The sequence below is a fragment of the Gracilinanus agilis genome, chromosome 2, assembly GCF_016433145.1.
Source record: "Gracilinanus agilis isolate LMUSP501 chromosome 2, AgileGrace, whole genome shotgun sequence".
Classification (NCBI taxonomy): Eukaryota; Metazoa; Chordata; class Mammalia; order Didelphimorphia; family Didelphidae; genus Gracilinanus; species Gracilinanus agilis.
This window is the reverse complement of record NC_058131.1, coordinates 384442453-384462273: the sequence shown is the minus strand read 5'-3', so window position 1 is coordinate 384462273 and position 19821 is coordinate 384442453. Positions and strand designations below refer to the sequence as shown.

The following is a 19821-nucleotide window of genomic DNA, read 5'->3' as shown; positions in this document are numbered from 1 at the left end:
ATATAATTTATATAAATAGCTATCAAATGATTGCAAGCTATTCTGATTTTTTAAATGAAGAATTAAATGAAATAATAGCAAATTTTTAAAGCCCAGTTAAAGTCCACTTATCACATTAAGATTTCTGTAAACAGAGGATTGGAAATGGTTGACTTCTATTAGATAGCTTCAAATTAATAAATTTTGCTAATCTAAGGTTCTATAATCCAGCCCATATGATTCTTTCCCATCTCTGTATTCCTTTTAATTTATTCTGAGATCAGTCAGTTGACAGCCTTATAGGATCCAAAAGGAAGTGAAGAAGTTCTCTAACTGTTAGAAAAAGCTGCCACAAAGCTGCTTGCACAATTATTCTACAGAAGGCATTTGTGACCTTTTGCTCAGATTCTGTTTGCTCCTTATTTAGATAATTCTTTTTTTTTAACCCTTACCTTCTGTCTTTGAATCAATACTAAGTATTCGTTCCAAGGCAGAAGAGCAGTGAGGGCTGGGCAATTGGGGTTAAGTGACTTGTGCAGGGTCACACAGCTAGGAAGTATCTGAGTCTAGACTTGAACACAGAATCTCCAGGCCTGGCACTCTATCAGCTGAGTCACCTAACTGCCTCTTATTTAGATGATTCTAACGGGCTTGGCTTTCTAGTTCTTCAGGTCTTAGTAGGATAGAAGGAACAAAATAGAATAGGGAAACACAGAAACTAAAATAAGAGTCCCAAGAAATATAAAAACACAGCAGTCTGGGACAGTTTGGCATAGGACAAATTAGTATAGTCCTCCCTCAACAGACCCTGAAGAGACTACTCTACTATTAATATAATGTAATATTATTATGAAGCCAGCTTGATATAATGAATAGAGAGAAGGCTTAGAACCACTGGATTTAACATTCTTTCTACCACATTCTGCCTGTGTGTCCCTGGACAACTCATTTAACCATAGAATGATTATAAATTTCAGAATAGCAGCCAATCTGAATTGGTAGAAGGCAATTTGTCTACAAGGGGTTACCTATTCCAAATAAATCATAGGTTCAGAGCCCCTCTTTCCTGAAAAAAAAAATTATTACTTTTTTTGATGATGATCCTTAGCCATCAAAGGAGGAAGTTCTTTAAGGGTATTTTTAAAGTCCTCTACAAAGAAGGAAACTATGCCACTATTTTAGAAATATCAGGGAGGATGGGGCCTGAATCTGTGATTTCATCAGAACTGAGAACTTCTGGACAAGGAAACTCTTATCAATGTAGGTCAGTTCTTTCTGGAGAAGTTGTCTTAAAAGACTTGCCTAGAGCACTGAGAGTTTTAATAACTTGTCAAAGGTCATATTGCCATACTTGTCAGAAGTAGCACTTGAACTCAAGGGCAACTCTGTATCATTGTCTCAAAGAAATTATGAACATTTGAAAATTTGGTACCTAAAAAGGATATTTTCTATTAAATAAAAAAATTCAAACAGCTATTCTATTCCATTTCCTCGTAACCTAAGAAAAAATGGGATGTTATCAAATATTGTAGTCTCTGTGTCCTCTGCACACTCCAGGCAGCCAAGTCTCAGAGAAGAGTGGGGCAATTGTTTGCAGGGTTCCCTCCATTCAGGAAAATGCAGCTGTAGCAAAGTTAGTGGCAAATCAAAGTAAGTGCCAGTCTAGGCTGCTTTCTCTTCTAACAGTATAGCTTTGCCTGAGGGGAGGCATCTGTGAGGGTTTGCCTTCAGATGTTTGCCTACAGGTAGGTTATTGAAAGTCAACTAGCATCAGAGCAATTTCTCCAGCGGCAGAAATTAACCTTCCTGGGCCCTAAAGGCATAGACAGATGATGACACTAAATGTTTCCTGATCAGAACACTGTGGGGAGGAGGGGAGAGAGTTGGAAGGGGTAAGGATGGTGCTAGGGATGCAGGCTGGGGATAAAGCATCCCCACACGTACCAAGAAAGAGACCACCTGAGACAAAGATGAGAATTGCCTTTCCTCCAGTTGTTACAATACTGCAAAGATACTGAAATCTATTTTGCCTGCTTTTGTTTCACTAGATCAGTCTCTGAAGACAGAGCCAGACTGTGAAACGAAAAGTACATTTACCGAGCTGCAGTGGGTGGCTTCGTGTATCCATCATCTGTGCAAAGCTTTCTTCCTCGCGGACAAATCTATTGTTCAAATTGGAAACATAAACTCGCTTCATAGCAAGATGACTTATTCATATTACTCCTTCCTCTCAGATGAGGACTTGGTGGAACAAACTAATGAGTTGAAGTGCAAAATATACGAGAACATTAGAGTAATGTGGGCTAAACATCACAGGCTGTATTGTGCATTATTAGCCCTTTATTAAGGTGATGATGCTGTATTGATTCTGTTTCCCTGAGTCTCAGAGCATTAGAACAATTAATGTCATACTATATTATTGGAAAATAGTAATAAAAAGGAAAGGGTGTGTTTTTTTTTCATTTTATCTCCTGACATAAATACTGAGCAAAGCAGTTATGAGCTTCCCTTCTAGACATAATTCCTCTTCTGCAGAAGGGAAGAACTTCCCGAGTTCTTTGAATTATATTCAGGGCATGTGTAAAGCATTTTAAAACATCAGACTTTGAAAGAAAGGGTTGAAGCAGCAGAGTTGGAAATACAGAAATACAGTCAGAGAATTTGGGAATTGAGAAACCAGAAAATATCAGAGCTAGAAGAGTGCTTAGAACACAAGGTCAGAACTAGAAGAAAGCTTAGATCAAGAATGTCAGAACTGGAAAGAACTAAACATAGAACATAGACCTGGAAGGAAACTTAAGCCGGTGTCAAAGCTAAAATGGACTTAGATTGCAATGTCAGAACTGGAAAGGACTTTAGAACATAAAATGCAGAGCTGGAAGGGCACTTAGAACACAGAATGATAGTGTGGGGGATAGGTTGGAACATATAAAGTAAGAGCTACTATAAAAGGAAACTTAGAACAGTAATTCCCAACCTTTTCCAGTAAAATGATTATTTTATAACATTAAAAAATGCATGGAGTCATAAATGATAGTTGTGGTACTATGAGTATCTGTTAATTGTGAAAATATATAATGATAAAAAGCTTCTATAAAGGCAATATCATTTTAAAATAAATTTGGATTTTATTAATCACATAGCATCTTACATAGATTTAAAAAATAATAATACATCATGTTAAAAAGCATTATTCAGTCTACAGAATCACACTGGCTTATTGTATCATATTGAGTCACAACATATACCTCATCAGACATAAAGATTAAAATGACAGTATTTCTTTTGCAAATATAAATCCCTCATGGTGATTCCACAGGCCTCAGAAATCCTCAGTTAACAGGTTGGGAACTGCCTTAAAACATTAAATGTTAGAGCTAGAAGAAGCCATAGAGATCATTCTATCAAATCCTTATATTTTGTAGAAGAAAAAACTGACACAAAGAGGGGTAATGCCTTGTTCATGGTCACACAGCTAATTTGAATGGCATAACTAAGATTGGAACTCAGATCTGAAACCTAGTCCAAGACTCTTCCTATTATACTGTTTTGGCTCTCTCGGGAGCTTTAAGATAGAATATTTCATTCTTACCTCATTTAGTCTATCCACATTTCAAAGCTAAGCCCTTCTTAATTCTAATTCACAGCTAAAAATATTTTTAATCTATTAAACACTGCCTTAAACAATGTGGGGTGAAGGGAGGTGGAATTTTTTAAACCTAAAAGTAATTTCCTAATGGACAATTATGGGAAATCTTTGCTAGTATTGCATTAAATGCTTTTCCTCTTTCTCTGCAGACTAATAAAAATATTCAGTTTCCAATTTTTTTAAATATCTGTGCTAAATTGAACCAGTGAAATGTCTGATTTCCCAATTTAGACTGAATGGTCTAGGGGCAATGTTAGCAAAGGTGTGGCAAGTGTGCCCAGCATGCCGAAGGAAGCTGCTCTATTCCTCCTCTCCACCACACTGTCTGAGGTAATATGGGAGGCTTATAGGCAGCTTGAAGGTGCAGTTTGGACATGTAATTTCAAAAAGGTTCGTCAACACTGTTCTAGAGGAACACTACATCAGGAGTATGTTGTATGACTCATGCCCACCATGGCAAACTTTGAAAACAGGATGGATTTCTACCTCTACTTTGAGAACTAAGAAAAACTGTAACAACCCTTACTGTGAAGTCCCTTTCCTAGAACACTTTAGGGTTTATTCTCAAAAACCTTGAATGGCAAGAAATGAAGGGTTTTTTGGTTTTTTTCCAGATTACAGGTCAATATAGTTATTCCTGTTGACTCCCTAGGAGCATAGGGCTGCAACCATCTCACGCCAACGGACTCTGTTCTGGGCAACTTCCCCCAGCTGGGCCCATGTCATTCCGACGGTCTTTGTTTCATTTTCGGCAGATCTTCACCAGGTCTGTTTTGGCCTTTCGACTTTCTTCCTCCCTGGTGGGTTCCAGCTCAATGCTTGTCTGGCAACGTTGTCTTCCGGTTTTCGTAGCGTATGTCCTATCCATCTCCACTTATGTTTTTTTTATGTCCTGACTGATGGGATACTGAATTGTTCTTTCCCAGAGTCTGGCATTGGAGATCTTTTCAGGCCATCTGATGTTCAAGATGTGGTGTAGGCATCTGTTAACAAAGACTTGGAGTTTGTTGGTGTTGACGTTCGTCACTCTCCAAACTTTCTGATCCATATAGGAGGACGGCCTTTACGTTGGTGTTGAAGATTCGGAGCTTAGTGACGAGGGATAGTGTTCTGGAGGTCCAGACAGACTGCAGGGTGTTAAATACCTGTCTGGCTCTGTTGATTTGGTTTCTGATGTCCTCATCTGCCCTGCCGTCCTTGCTGACTATGCTACCCAAATATAATTTCTTATTATTTGTTTTCTGATATTTTTTCAATCCATGTTGTCTCTCTCTTTCACCCCTTATTGAAACAAGACACATTGCTTATACTAGAGAAAAATTCATGGAGGAAATCAAGTGAAGAATAGCATGCTTCCATTTGCATTAGGACTCCATCTTTTCTTCTATGATGGTGGATATCCTTTTTTGTCGTGAGTTCCCTTAGAGTAGTCTTGGATCCTTGCCTTGGTGATAAAAGTTAGGTCATTCACAGTTAATTGTCACACATTATTTTTGTTACTGAGTACAGTGTTGTCATGGTTTTGCTCACTTCACTTTGCATCACTTAATATAAGTCTTTCCAGGTTTTTTGTGTAATCTTCTTGTTTGTCATTTCTTATGGCACAATAGTACTCCATTATATTCATATGCCACAACTTTAGACAATTCCCCAATTGATGGACATCCCTTCAGTTTCTAGTTCTTTGCTATCACAAAAAAATCTGCTATAAATATTTTTGTACAGGTAGGTTCTTTTCTCTCATCTTTAATCTCTTTTAGATGTAGACCTAGTAGTGGTATTGTTGGGTCAAAGAATATGAATAATTTTATGGCCTCTTAGGCATGGTTCTAGATTGTTCTCCAGAATGGCTGTATCAGTTCATACCTTTACCAACAGTATATTAATATCCCAATTTTTCCACATCCTCTCCAATATTTATAATTTTTTTTTCTTTTTTGTCAAGTTAGCCAGTCTGTTGGGTATGAGGTGGTACCTCAAGGTTGTTTTATTTGCATTTATCTAATAATGATTTGAATCATTTTTTCATATGACTAAACGTAGTTTTAATTTCTTTATCTGAGGAATACCTCTTCATATCCTTTGACCACTTGTCAATTGGGGAATGCTTTATATTCTCACTCAACTCCCTGTATAATTGAGAAATGAAACCTTTGTCAGAAACACTTGCTATAAAGATTTTTCCTAGCTCATTGTTTGCCTTTTAATCTTGGTTGCATTGATTTTGTTTATGCAAAATCTTTTTTAATTTAATGTAATCAAAGCTATCTATTTTATGCCTCATAATATCCTCTATGTGTTATTCTGACAAATTCTTCCCTTATCCATCAGTCTGATGAGTAAACCATTTTGTGCTCCCCTAATTTGTTTATGGTATCACCCTTTATTTCTAAATCATGTATCCATTTTGGCTTTACCTTGGCATATGGCATGAGTTTTTGGTCTATGCCTAATTTTTGCCATATTGCTTTCTAGTTTTCCCAGCAGCTTTTGTCAAATAGTGCAATCTTCTTCTAAAAAATCGGATCCTTATGTTGGTCAAAAACTAAGTTACTATGGTCATTTACCTTTGACTTTTGTGTGCCTAATCTATTCCATTGGCCCACCACTCTATTTCTAAGCCAGTTTCAATTTGTTTTAAGGTATTTTTATTCCAAAATTATAGGTTTGTTAACTGGGGCAGAGAGATTTGAAGTGATTTACCTAAGGTCATATGGATACTAAGGAGCAGAACTAGGATTCCAACCCAGGTCATCCAAGTAGGTGGGGTACCAGACAGAGCATCGGGCATGGAATCAGAAAGACCTGAGTTCAAATACAGTCTCAGACTGTGTGACTGAGCAAGTCACTTAACCCCTGTTTTGCCTCAGTTTCTTCATCTGTAAAATGAGGATAATAATAGCCTCTATCTCCCAAGATTGTTCTGAGGATCAATTGGAATAATAATTGTAAAGCACTTAACACAGTGCCGGGCATATAGTAAAGACCTATATTAATGTTAGCTATTATAATTATTGATGGTGGTGGTGGTGATGGTGTTATTAAAAAATTCAAATTCAGTGTTCTTTCTACTACTATGGTAGCTGCTACTGCTTACATGGATAGCCTCCCTCTATGTGCCCTACCACCCAATATACACATACATAATTTGTAGAGTTAATCTATAAGTGGGCCATCTTTTCTCTCTGCCCACTATCACCCCCCATACCAGAAGAAATCAGTCCAAACTCTTTGCAAAACTTGCTTCCTATTGCCTTTGTCTTAGGAAAAAAACTGCTGACCCTTGAAAGTTCTCTGTGCTGCCCTTGACAAGCACAAGTGAGAGGCATGTGACCTGATGCCCTGGAGTTGATTTTCAGAGTGGAAGGGCTGCTGGATACAGAGTGGCCATTAAATACAAAGAGTTTTGTTAGCAACACTTTGGAGCTGAAACATTAAGTTTCAAAAAGCCATCAAGCCTAGCCTACATCGAGTGCCATATTGTAGAATTACTGCCTAACTATATCTAGCTCAAAAATATCCTCACAAATGGATCTTCATTAATTCTTTTGACCTTTGGGGGTTTTACAAAAATGCAAGTCTACAGGATCACAGGATTTCAAGCTGGAAAAAGCTCAAGAGGTCATTTATTTCAGTATTGTTTTCCAATTTAGACAGATATATGGATCGTTTATTAAATGCTCACTGTGTGTTAGGCTCTATACTAAGTGTCATGAACAGCAAAATAAGATAGTTCCTATTCCCAAGGAGCTTACATTCTGAAAGGAGAAGATGAAACAAAACGGGGAGCTGGAAAGTGGGGAAGGAAGGAAGGAAAGAAGAAAAGAAGAAGAAAGAGAGGGAGGGAAGGAGAGAGGGAGCAGCAAGCTGGGTCAAGGCCAAGCAATAGGAATAAAAGCAGAGCAACAGATATTCAAAAATCCTTGAATAATCCTCAGGGTGGACATGAGCAAACAAGAAATGGAAAGAGGTGAAGTGACTTAGCCAAAGTCATATGGGATGAATAACATGGAAAAAGGTTTTGAGTGATAATATATGTATAACCCAGTGGATTTGCTTGTCAACTCCATGAAGGGGAGGGAAGAGGGAAGGGAAAAAAACATGAATCATTAAACCATGGAAAAATGTTTTAAATTAAATTAATTTTTTTTAAATCTACCAAAAAAGTCACATGGGTTATAAGAAGCAGAATGTCTGGTTTAATTCATATCTTCTGACCAGTTACATTTTGCTCTTTAATTTTTAAAAGTGCATAGGACCTGGGAGCAGCTGGGTAGCTCAGTGGATTGAGAGTCAGGCCTAGAGACAGGAGGTCCTAGGTTCAAATCCAGCCTCAGACACTTCTCAGCTGTGTGAACCCTGGGCAAGTCACTTGACCCCCTTTGCCCACCCTCACCACTCTTTCACCTAAGAGCCAATACACAGAAGTTAAGGGTTTTAAAAAAATACATAGGACCTGCTCATTTCTTTCTTTTTCTTTTATTTTAAACCCTTAACTTCTGTGTATTGACTTATAGGTACAAGAGTGGTAAGGGTAGGCAATGGGGGTCAAGTGACTTGCCCAGGGTCACACAGCTGGGAAGTGTCTGAGGCCGCTGCTCATTTCTTAAGTTACTTTCTTCATGTTGCTCAGGAATAAAATGTATTTGACCTGCTATTTCCATTCAGAAGGGAAGAAATATCTTTGTCATGGTTTGAGGAAAAGGAGGAGGGCTTTTACAATATACCTAAACCTTTTGTGACTTAATGCCCTTTTGCATTAATAAGAATTGGTCTGCTGTATACTATTTGGGCTGCTAGAATATCCAGTTTATAAATGGACATCTGATGTTGCATTTAGAGTTTGTCAGGTAATCTGAAATCAATGAAATTAAGCTTGTCTATCATAAACCCTCTTTCTAACATGTCTTAGAATCCACTAAGAATGCCTTCCTTCTTAGCTTATGGTGACAATATAACAACTTAAATTCAAAAATCATTGTTAGAGGGGGCAGCTGGGTAGCTCAATGGATTGAGAATCAGGCCTAGAGATGGGAGGTCCTAGGTTCAAATCTGGCCTCAGACACTTCCCAGCTGTGTGACCCTGGGCAAGTCACTTGACCCCCATTGCCCACCCTTACCACTCTTCCACCTAGGAGCCAATACACAGAAGTTAAGGGTTTTAAAAAAATAATTTTTAGAGGGAATTCCCAAGATGGATTAGCCAATGATTTATTGGCGCCCATAGCTGGTTAAAAAAGTGGTTGGTGAATCTTTGCTTAGAAGAATGCATAACTTTTATTTTCTCTGAAACTTTTTTCTCATGAAAATTCTTGTTTCATGCTACTGCTAACATCAACATCACAGCACCTTAATCCTCTTATCCAGGAATAGTGACTATATCCTGTTTGTGACAATATCAAGATTTTTTCTTTGTACTTACATACATTTTATGTCCAAAACAAAGAGCAGAAGGAGCCAATTTCACTTCACTCACCTCAATATTTTTGCATAGGCTGAATTGATTAATACATGTAATTGAGGTGCTATCATCATCATCATCATTTTATAGATGAGAATACTGAGGCTAAAAGGTTAAGGGGCTTGTCCAAGGTTAGACAGATAAGTAAATGTCTGAGGCAGGATTCAAACTCAAATTTCCCTTACTCCAAATCTATTGCTATATCCACTATACCACTTAGCTGCCTAATGTGGGGTGATTATAGGAAAAAACATTCTGAGAGGAGGGGCTCTGGACTGACCTGTCACCACTGAGAATGGTTGATGCAGCCATTTGGATACTATGTTCTCTGTGAGGTTATTGAAGGTGAGGAAGGAGATGAAAGGAACAATGAGGAATTGGGTCACTCAACTGTATCTGCTATCCTAAAAAGTAAGTCTTTCCAGCTGAATGAGTCTTTTGGGTACTCCAGAGATAGAAATGCTAGAAGATGGGGTGATTACACAGATGAGTAGCCTTAGAATCCTATATATCCTTTCTTAGCCATCTCCATTATATCATTCAACCCTTGTGGTGGGTATCCTAAGTAGTTCCGTTTCCCTGAACCAAGAAAGGATCTGTTCAAATGGATGCCTATATCATTCAGATTACTATTCATTGCCAGGCCAGCTTAAAACTGAAAGGGGAATAAAGAGGATTGTGCTGGAGCCAGCTCCAGCCAGCTTCCAAGAGTCAATTTAAACATTTTCAGTGTTGGGGTTTACACCTCAGAAATTGGAGGTCTTTACAAATTAAGGCTCCATTGTCCAGACATAAGAAAGTGATGAAGAAAATGGTAACAATGCAGACTAAATTTAGCATTTTTCCATGCGTTTTTGGAAAGCCAGTTGTTAAGCACTTTCTGTCACACCCCTGAATAAGAGGCACAGACAGATAACTTTCTCCAACTTCATTTTTTCCCTCATGAACTAGCCCTAATATGTCCAATATGAGCTCATGAGAAGATGTCACTTCTCCTAGTGTCAATGCACATGAACTTACCATATAGCAACATATGTCTGATTTCTTCTATCCTAAAATTACACTCTAATTCTAAGGACTGGTTTTCTTCAGGGTTATGGTGTCTGAGGAAAGAAATCATGTACCTTCTATGAACTTTATGTGAAATTTCTAGCTGTTTTGAGAGGTAGTACTTTTGAGATGATCTCAAGGCAGGAAAAGTAAAGTGGTAAGGTCCAGAGTATACATATCACAAACCCAGTATTGGTTAGTGTGTAGTATGTATAACTCTTGTGTGGGTTATCTAAGTAAGAGGCTTAAAAAACCAACAGTGTTGTATAGTTGGCCCAGTATTACCATGAAGTCAGAAAATCCTGTATTCCTTTCCCTCCTATTATATTTGCTAGCTACATGACTATGACCAAATCACTTCGACTTGCCAAGCCTCTCTTTCCTAGAAGTATCTGAAGGCATCTTCCATATACATATCCATGTAAATAGAAGGAAATCTATATGTGTGTCTATGTGTCTGTGATTCTTTGAATATATATATATATATATATATATATATATACCAGCATGGATGGTATTCTTTATTCTCACAAGAAGAGTCCCATTCCAGGGAAATATAACCTGGGAGGTTTATCCATGCTTGACAGGTTCTAAAACTTAGGTGAGGTGTAGAAAGACTTATTCCAGAACCAACTCTACTTGATTTAGACTATAAATGGTTTTGTCAACTTGTATTTGTCTTATTTTCTCCCAAGTTCCTGTAATGACAAATGGAGAGGGTGGGAGTGGGGGAGGGGAGGGGGAGCAATTTGGTCCTAAGGTAAAAGCCTGGTAAATTCTAAGAGTTGGGAATGCTTGCTACACAGCCTGGTTTTCAAAAGGCATGGAGTTACTAGATGAAGTCTAGGATCTACCTAATTCCCAGGCTATTTTCAAACAGGGGCTATTATTNATATATATATATATATATATAATCCAGCATGGATGGTATTCTTTATTCTCACAAGAAGAGTCCCATTCCAGGGAAATATAACCTGGGAGGTTTATCCATGCTTGACAGGTTCTAAAACTTAGGTGAGGTGTAGAAAGACTTATTCCAGAACCAACTCTACTTGATTTAGACTATAAATGGTTTTGTCAACTTGTATTTGTCTTATTTTCTCCCAAGTTCCTGTAATGACAAATGGAGAGGGTGGGAGTGGGGGAGGGGAGGGGGAGCAATTTGGTCCTAAGGTAAAAGCCTGGTAAATTCTAAGAGTTGGGAATGCTTGCTACACAGCCTGGTTTTCAAAAGGCATGGAGTTACTAGATGAAGTCTAGGATCTACCTAATTCCCAGGCTATTTTCAAACAGGGGCTATTATTTTCTACTGGGGAGCCTGGCACCATCTTTACATGTTTTCTCTTATGCTCTTATTATAGGGTAATGCATTGTACTTCAAATCTGCCAGAAATGTTACAGTGAACATACTCAATGACCAGACTAAAGTTCTTACTCAGCTTATCACAGGTAAGGAAGGAAGTGGATCTCCAATACATGTAAGAAACTGGAGATAGACTATCAAACTACACTGCTAAGAGAATGCAGTACAAATTGCCCAATTCTAAATATGCTTTAGAATGGTTCCCTTTAAAATAGCCTTTGGCCATGTGACAGCTTTATAGAAGTAAGCAACCCCCTAGTGTTTTCCCACAGATTCTCAAAATGTAAACAGGGAATTGATTATTATTAGCAGTAACAATTGCAGTAATAAACAGAGACCATGGGGTAATGGTAAACATGCCAAATGATAGGATCAGCTGGCCCATGCAATTTATACTCAGTAACAAGCAGGCAGCATTCTGCTCTGATGTAGTGGAAAGGAAGAAAAGAGTGGGGAAGAACACCTTATTCTTCTAGGGCAGAATTATACATCCAGGGAGAAAATACCAACTGCTTGGCTTGGGAGTTAGGCAAAAAACACACAGATGGACATTTCCATTTGGAGAAGCCAGTTGTCCAAATGTCCCAAAATCTTACCCTGATGGAAACATCTGGAATTAACACAAATTAACCCAAGCTATAGGGAAGCAGTTGCCTTTTGTTGGCCAGATGCCCCTCTACCACTGGAAGGAAAATTCATTTCCATCCATCATTTTATGCTTGGGGATAAAGCCTGGGAAAGTCACCGCCCGCAGGTGGTTTTAGAGTGTGTTGTTTGTAGCAAAGACTGGGTATGTGAAATGCTTGCACCCTCCACAAACTGAGGGACTGAGGGATTGGCAGAAATGCTGAATGGCAGAGCCTGTAATCCATAAACATGTTGTTTCTGCGTTAGATTGGATTGTCGGCCTCGCTTATATAACATCTGGCTGGCAGTCACAATGCTAAATAATTAAATAAACAGCTTCAGTAAGCAGTGATTTAAGTGTGTGTGTGAAAATTGCCTCAAGGAGAGAAATAAATCCAACCTCTAGCTCCCAGATTCCCACATTTGAAAGGGAGTTGTTTAGCTTGTTGATCATTTGCCACTTATTTGCAATGGAATATTTGGTTTCCTTGAGTGGGTCTGCTTTGATAAAGCTGGACTGCCCAAACCACTGTAGTTCAGCCAGAATCACCCAATCTCTCTCTCTCTCTCTCTCCCTCTCTGTCACTCATACACACATTCTCCCTCCTTATTCTCATTGTCTATCTCCGTCTCTTCTCTCTGACTATCCCTGTGTTTCTTCATAGCTCTGTCTCTATGTCTCTATTTCTCTCTGTTTCTTCTCATTCTCTCTGTTTCTCTCATCTTGGTTTTCTCTCTCTCTCTCTCTCTCTCTCTCTCTCCCTCTCCCTCTCTCTCTCTCTCTCCCAACTTCTCTGTCTTTTTCTATCTCTGTCTCTATATCTCTATTTTCTCTTTCCTTTTCTCTGTCTTTTTCTCTCTCTCTACCTGTTTGACTGTATGTCTCTAGCACTCCTCCAGAAAGTTAAAGACTGCTACTATTCAGATGAACCTTGCAAGATGCTTAAGTGGCCAGAAATCCCAATTCCTGTATGAACCTGCCCTGCAGCCTTCTGGGAAAGCTGATAGATAGGATCCTGATTTGGCTTTAAATGAAAACAAACAAATGAGCAAAAAGCCAAGCTTGAAATCTGACTATAATTTCCTTCTCTATTATGCAGAATACATAGAACAGGCTACAGGGTCCCCATAGATCATACCTATGACTGCCTATTATAAGATGCCAAAAGATGTATAACTTTACCTGTGGGGTCATAATAAGAGCACTAGATTTGGAGTCAGAATTTTTGGAGTCAGAAGTTTTGGAAGAAATCCTGCTTATGCAAATTACTTCTAGAGTTTCTAGTGTTTCAAATCATCTTCCCTTTCTGGACCTGTTTCCCTTATTTGAGATGAAAAGATTATAAATCACCTTAACCAGAACATCTCAATAGACTCTCCAAAATCTCAAATGTCGTGAGCCTAGGATATCTGTTCACAATCACCTCCTTCTGAAAATAGAGGAAGATTTGCTCTGGCAGCCAAGAGAACATCAACAATCCCCAAACTATAGATGTGTTGTGCAAGTCAGTTGTTCAATGGAAATATCTATTTTCTCCATAGTGTTATAAATGGCAAATAAGTTGCTAGGCTAGCCCACATTGACAAATTTTAACTCAGAATGTAGATATGAAATTAATAGTAGCACAAAGCCTGGAATCCTATCCAAGCACTAATGGTACTAGGAGTGCTTGAAGAAGGAACTCAAGACATCAGATGTGTATGGGGTGATGCTAATGGCAGGAGAGTGGGTTGTGGGCAGCTATTCATTCTCATTATGGGCCCTTTAAAATTACTTTCCATCTTATAATCAATACTGTGTTAGTTCCAAAGCAGAAGAGCAAGAGCTATGTAATTGGGGTAAAGTGACATGCCTAGGAAGTATCTGAGATCAGATTTAAACCCAGGACCTCCAATCTCTAGTCCTGGATCCCCATCCACTGAGCCACCTAGCTGCCCCTATGAACTCTTTTAAAGCCATATTGATAAATTGGGGCCTATAAATCAGGATTCCAGGTTACTCCTTGATGATATATTCATTCTACTGCTTAGTAGTGAGCTCTTTAGGCATTCAGGCATGCACACACACACCTAAGAATGTTCATATTCTAGTCCCAATGTGTGACTTAGACATGGACTTAACCCAGAGAATATCCTTTCTTCTGGGCATTCTTCTGTTCCCTTTGCCTTTCTCTCTAAATTCCATCTTTAAAATTCCAGCCATGTCTAGATCAACTGGGGACGTTTGGCAGCTGTGAGTGAAGCAGACAAAAGGACAAGCCTCCCATATTATTGAGCCAGAAGCTACACTGCACGATCTCGGCCAGTGCTGCCAAGTGCTGAGCTTTAAACACCCAGATAGTGCTGGCCTTTGGTAAATTCCATTGTGTGCTCTGGGAAGCCCTTAAAAGGAAGATAACTTAATTGTGTACTGCACTCTGAGTTCAGTGAAATAATTTAGGGTTTTTCTCCTCTGTAACCATCAGGCAAGCCACAAGTTCAGCAAGTTTTGAGGTTCAGAGTTAGCTCAAGGGGCTTATACCTAGAACTACATCTCCACATGGATTAAACTTGATGATTAGGATAGTCAGGGACCAATCTATTGTCCTGTGAATTAAAGAGGGGAATCTATGAGGGTGTGGGGGAGGGATGGTATTATATTCCTCCTGTCCATACCATTTTTGCAAAGCTGACATGCAACCCTAGGCAGTATGTGTGCCTGTTTAGGAGGAAATGGAGATGCTCGTGGGGATAAGGAAAATGCATCATTGCATTTTCTTTCAAGAGCTGGAGATTTAAATTGATGCTGCTGTTTCTATAGTGAAGGCAATGAAGTTTACTAGACTATAAACTCAGACTAGGAATCTAGACTCCTAGGTTATGGGCCTTACTGCTCTGTTACTAATTCATCCTGTGAACTTGGACAAATTATTCTTCCTCTCTGGGCTTTACCTTCTCCTTTTTTATTCTGAAGCCATTCATTCAAGGCCCTCTCCAGCCATAAAATTATCATATTTTTTCTATTTCTATGCTTTTTCATCCTTACCCTGGTAGTTGGCCCTGATCTTAAGTGATCCAAACCATACAGTGAAGGATACATTTTGATTTTTTATTGGACAAAAAAGCCAAGTATGAAAATTGAGCTGATAATATGGGGGAAATGCTCTAACAGGAGTCCCTCATTCATCTCTGCCAAAGTATTTGGCCTTTGAAGAAGTTCAAATGCAGAGTTGGTCTTTTGGACAAAATAGATCTTGGCTTCAGGTAATGGTGAGTCAGAATAGATTCCCTGAGTAGCCAAGTAATTCCCTGGTTTTCAATGCAGCCCATGTAGGTAGGCCCTGTCCTAATTCTCTAAAGGAACCTGTGATATTACTATCTGATATATTTCTGCTCCAGGACTTGAATGGATTTACATGTCCTGAAAAAGTGAAGAAAGACTCCTAAAGTGTCCAACTTGCAATCTCTGGATTGAATCAGAATTTTAGGATCAGAGGAGATATTATATGGTGGTTTTATCCTTCAGCCTGTTGCCAGGTCAAAACATATTCAAACCAATTAGATAATTTTTTTAAGATTTTAGAGAAGATATTATGTAACTTCCCACAGTAATCAAGTTCAATATTTTATATCCTAGGAATTAGTTTATAATGGGGCAAATATTCTTATTTTAACGTATAAGGTATGACTATAAAATATACATTTTTTGTGTGTGTGGCTTGTGGGACTCATTACTTGAAAAAGTTCATGTTAACTTCTCAAATATTATTTTGCTTTTTTTCCTTTTTAATGAAAAGACAAGTTTATTTGATATGTAATCATAATTACTTTCTCTTCTCTTCCCACTTCCCATTGGTAATCTAGGTCCCAAAGCAGTGGAAGCTTATGGCAAAAAATTTGAGGTGAAAACCGTCTCTGGAAAATTGTTGTTTTCTGCAGATGACAATGAAGTGGTGGTTGGAGCAGAAAGATTAAGAGTCTTAGGTAAGGACATTATCATTGACTAAATCATATAATCCTTCTCTGTGCTTTTAAAATGAGGAAAAAATGAGATTGCAGAAAAGTAGAAAATTTAAGAATAGATGAGATTGGACTATCTCATTGAGGAAAGCCAGGGAATCTCTTCAATACCAATACCAAGGTACTAGGCAACATTTCCTGGATCAAACATGTAAAATGAGGAGATACAATTAAACAATTTGACATGGTGGAAAGAACATTTATTCTGGAGTCATCAAACCTGTGTTTTTCCTCTCTATGTGACCGTGGTAATTCAAATAACTCTTTTGGCCTCAGTTTTCCTTATCTGTACAGTGAGGAGGATTAAATGACATAATGCCTAAGATCCTCTTTAGCTCTATCTCTATTAGTCAAAGAAAGACAGTTTAGCTTTCAACTAGAATAGACGATAGTAGGTCATAGTAAGGGACATCAGTACAATGAAAAGAACCCTGGATCTAGAGTCAAAAGACCTGGTTTCAGATATTACCTTTGTGGCATCAAACTAATTACTTCATGTTTCTTATCTGTAAAATGAAGAGGTTGGTCAAGAAGATTTCTAAGGTATCTTCCAGCTCTAATTAATCAGTCAATAAAGCAACAATCATTCATTAAAAATCTACTTTGGGAGTCAGCTAGGTGGCTCAATGGATTAAAAGCCTAGATTCAAATCTAGCCTCAGGTATGTCCTATAGATGTGTGATCCTGCTCAAGCCATTTAACCCCCATTGCCTACTCCTAACTGCTTTTCTGCCTTGGAACCAATAAATGGTGTTGATTCTAAGACAGAAGGTAAGGGTTTAAAACGAATCTACTTTGTGCCTAGCATCATACTAGACACTGGAGAGAGAAAGACAACAATGAAATAGTTCCTGCCTACAAGTAGCTTACATTTTGCTAGAAGAGACAGTATGTGCATATTTTAGAATATCCCCTCCAGGTCTAATTGCCCAACTGCCAGTTCCATTGGCAAGAAGGATCCTTATAGGATGGCTGAATACTTCTCTCCCTGCTCCATGCCCCACCAATTCTAGAGATAGCCCTAAACGCCTAAGGCTTCTGGAAGATCTCTCATGAGTTCCCATTGGTATGCTTTCCATTGATTATCAGCCAGTAGTTACAATTAGCCTTCAGAAAAGATATTTACCAATGTGTTATATTGAAAACAATTGATATAAATGATCCCTTGCCAAAAGTCTAGGGCATATTCTCTCACAGGTGTACACAAGTCCATGGAAAGAGTGAGCTCAAAACTAAAGAATACAATTGTAAGTGAGGTACATATGTAGTGTATGCATATGGCAAAGGAATAACTCACAATTCCTCATTAATCCTTTCTTGAGTCCATAGCCAAAATTTTTTTTCTGGTTCAATGGGACACATGTCTTGAAGCTACTTCCTTTCTTTGGTGACTATCTCTCTGCATCTATCAGGGTTCATGTCTGCTTGTTTTCATTCAAAGTTTATCTCTCTCTGCTCCCAGATGGATGTATCTCCTGCTGGTCTTATCTTTGTAAGATATGTTCAGCACAGAGAAGGAAGAATCTAGGTCTGGTACTCAGCTCACTCTCCCCCACCCGTACTATTCTCTGATATAAATCCAAGGGCAATCTCAATCCTGGAAGCTTCTGAAGATTGTTTATATCACTTATGGATCAGCTTTTTACTTTATCCACTGCCCTACTGGACTCAGCCATAAACTAAAGTTCTGATCCTGCCTTATATTATCTCTATTTGACCTCGAATGAAGTTATTTCATCCCCTACCTCAGTTTTTATCAAAATAAAATGAAGGTAGTAGATTAAATATCTTTAGAGTTTTCCTCAAATTACTGATTCTCTTCAGCCAATCACAAAATACTTCCTTGTTTAGTCTCTTCTTTTCATCCAGTGGTCAAAGTGCTTTGTTCCTCTCCTACTGATTATGACCTTGTTCATACCTAGTTTGCAAAACTGATTGATTGATTCCATTAAGAAGTCTGAACTTTCTGCGTTTACATTAGTTGGGGATAGGTTGGAAATTCCCACTCTTAAAATTTGTATAAAGAATATAGATAAAATAAACACAAGGTAATGAAGAGAAGCCCTAACAGTTGGAGAAAATCATGAAAGGCTTTATAAAAGGGGTAGCATTTGAGTTGAATTTTAAAGGAAATAAAAGGTTCTAAGAAACAAAGGTGAAGAGGGAATATATTCTAGGCCTAAGGGACAACTTCTAAATCTTATGATTTCATGATGAAGGATGACATCCCTTGTGAGAGTAAACCATGAATATAAAACCAGGTAAGAATGAGGACTCCAAGATGACAATAACAATTGTGTTGAGGAGCAGTACAAGAAAAGGGGAGGTAAATAGGATGAAGCTAATTGATAAAAGGTTTTTAATGACAGCCTGAAAATTTTGGAATTTATCTAATTATCAAGGGCTTATTGAGAGTAGGGGAAGGGAGTAGAGTGCAGAGAATATTAGCCTGAGTTACTAAACACCAGGCCAAAGTTCTATTCCTGCCTCACATTGTCTCTGACTTTTTTCACCCTCTGCATCTCAGTTTTCATCTGTATAAAATGAAGATGGTGAAGTAAATGTCTTTTGAATTCTTTTTAGCTGTGACATTTTCTGTTCTCTGTCCTCCCTAGCTTTGACATTCTATGTTTGATATTCTAAGGTCCTTTTCAACTCTGACATTTGATGTTCAATATTCTGAGATCCTTTCAAGGTATGACATTTGGAGTCAAGAGATCTGGTTTCAAATCCTAGCTCTACCACTTCCTATCTGCCATTGGACAAATCACATCACCTGTCTGGACCTTAGTTATTTTCCTTATCGATGAGATGACACTGTCAAACTAGTGCCATCTACGGTTTCTTACAGCTCAAAACCTATAATCCCACCCTACTTTACTTGATTCCTAAAGAGGTCCATGGTGCAGTGGGTAGAAGGTCAACTTTGGAGTCAGAAGGATACTGAAAGTCCTGCTTCTGACACAATACTGGTTGGATGGTCACAGGCAAATGACTCAAATTTTCAGGACCCCAGGCATTTCTCTAAAACAGTCACTTCTGAGAGTGTGAATAACTGCTCCCAACCCCAACCCAGACCCTTTCAGGGGGTCCACAAAGACAAGACTATTTTCACTTACACATAATTTCTAATATAGAGTGGGAGTGGTTGCCTGTAATAATTTTTAAGAGTGGAAAGGGGTCCTGAGACCCCAAAATTGAGAACCACTAAGATTGTAACTTAAAATGAGTGACAGATTTAAATTGGTGGAGGGAAATTCCATAACCAGTGTTTCTTCATATAGATAGATAATAGCTATCTCTCTATCTTTGTCTCTCTTTCCCCTTTCCTTGGATATATGTGTACGTATATGTATGTGAGTATATGTATGTGTACACACATGTGTTTGAAAGCATGCATATGTGTCGTGTGTGCATATGTGTGTTTGCATGCATGGGTGTTTATGTTCATGTGTGTATATTCAAATGTTTTATATACGTGTGTAGACATATGTCTGCATCTGTGTGTGTGTGTGTATATAAATATATGAAGCAATCTCAAAGATTTGGAGAAGTAGCATTGCTTGGGGTCAAGGATGATGTGTGTGTGTAGGGAAAGGCAAACAGTGCTAGTGCCTTCCAGGTTATTTCTGGCCAAGAGATAAATGAAGAAAATCAGACTCCTCCTTCCCCCCGCCTATTAGAATAAATCCT

The 19821-nt window shown here is 38.4% G+C and overlaps 1 protein-coding gene across 2 annotated transcripts in view; it reads left to right on the top strand.

Moving 5' to 3' along the window:
* The window catches only part of SGCD (sarcoglycan delta), a 501335-nt gene that overhangs the window by 323686 nt on the left and 157828 nt on the right, over positions 1-19821 (top strand). For both annotated transcript variants that reach the window (XM_044664475.1, XM_044664474.1), the window contains exons 4-5: positions 11501-11588; positions 15973-16092. In XM_044664475.1, the coding sequence (XP_044520410.1) occupies positions 11501-11588; positions 15973-16092 (208 nt within the window). The remainder of the gene's footprint in view (positions 1-11500; positions 11589-15972; positions 16093-19821) is intronic.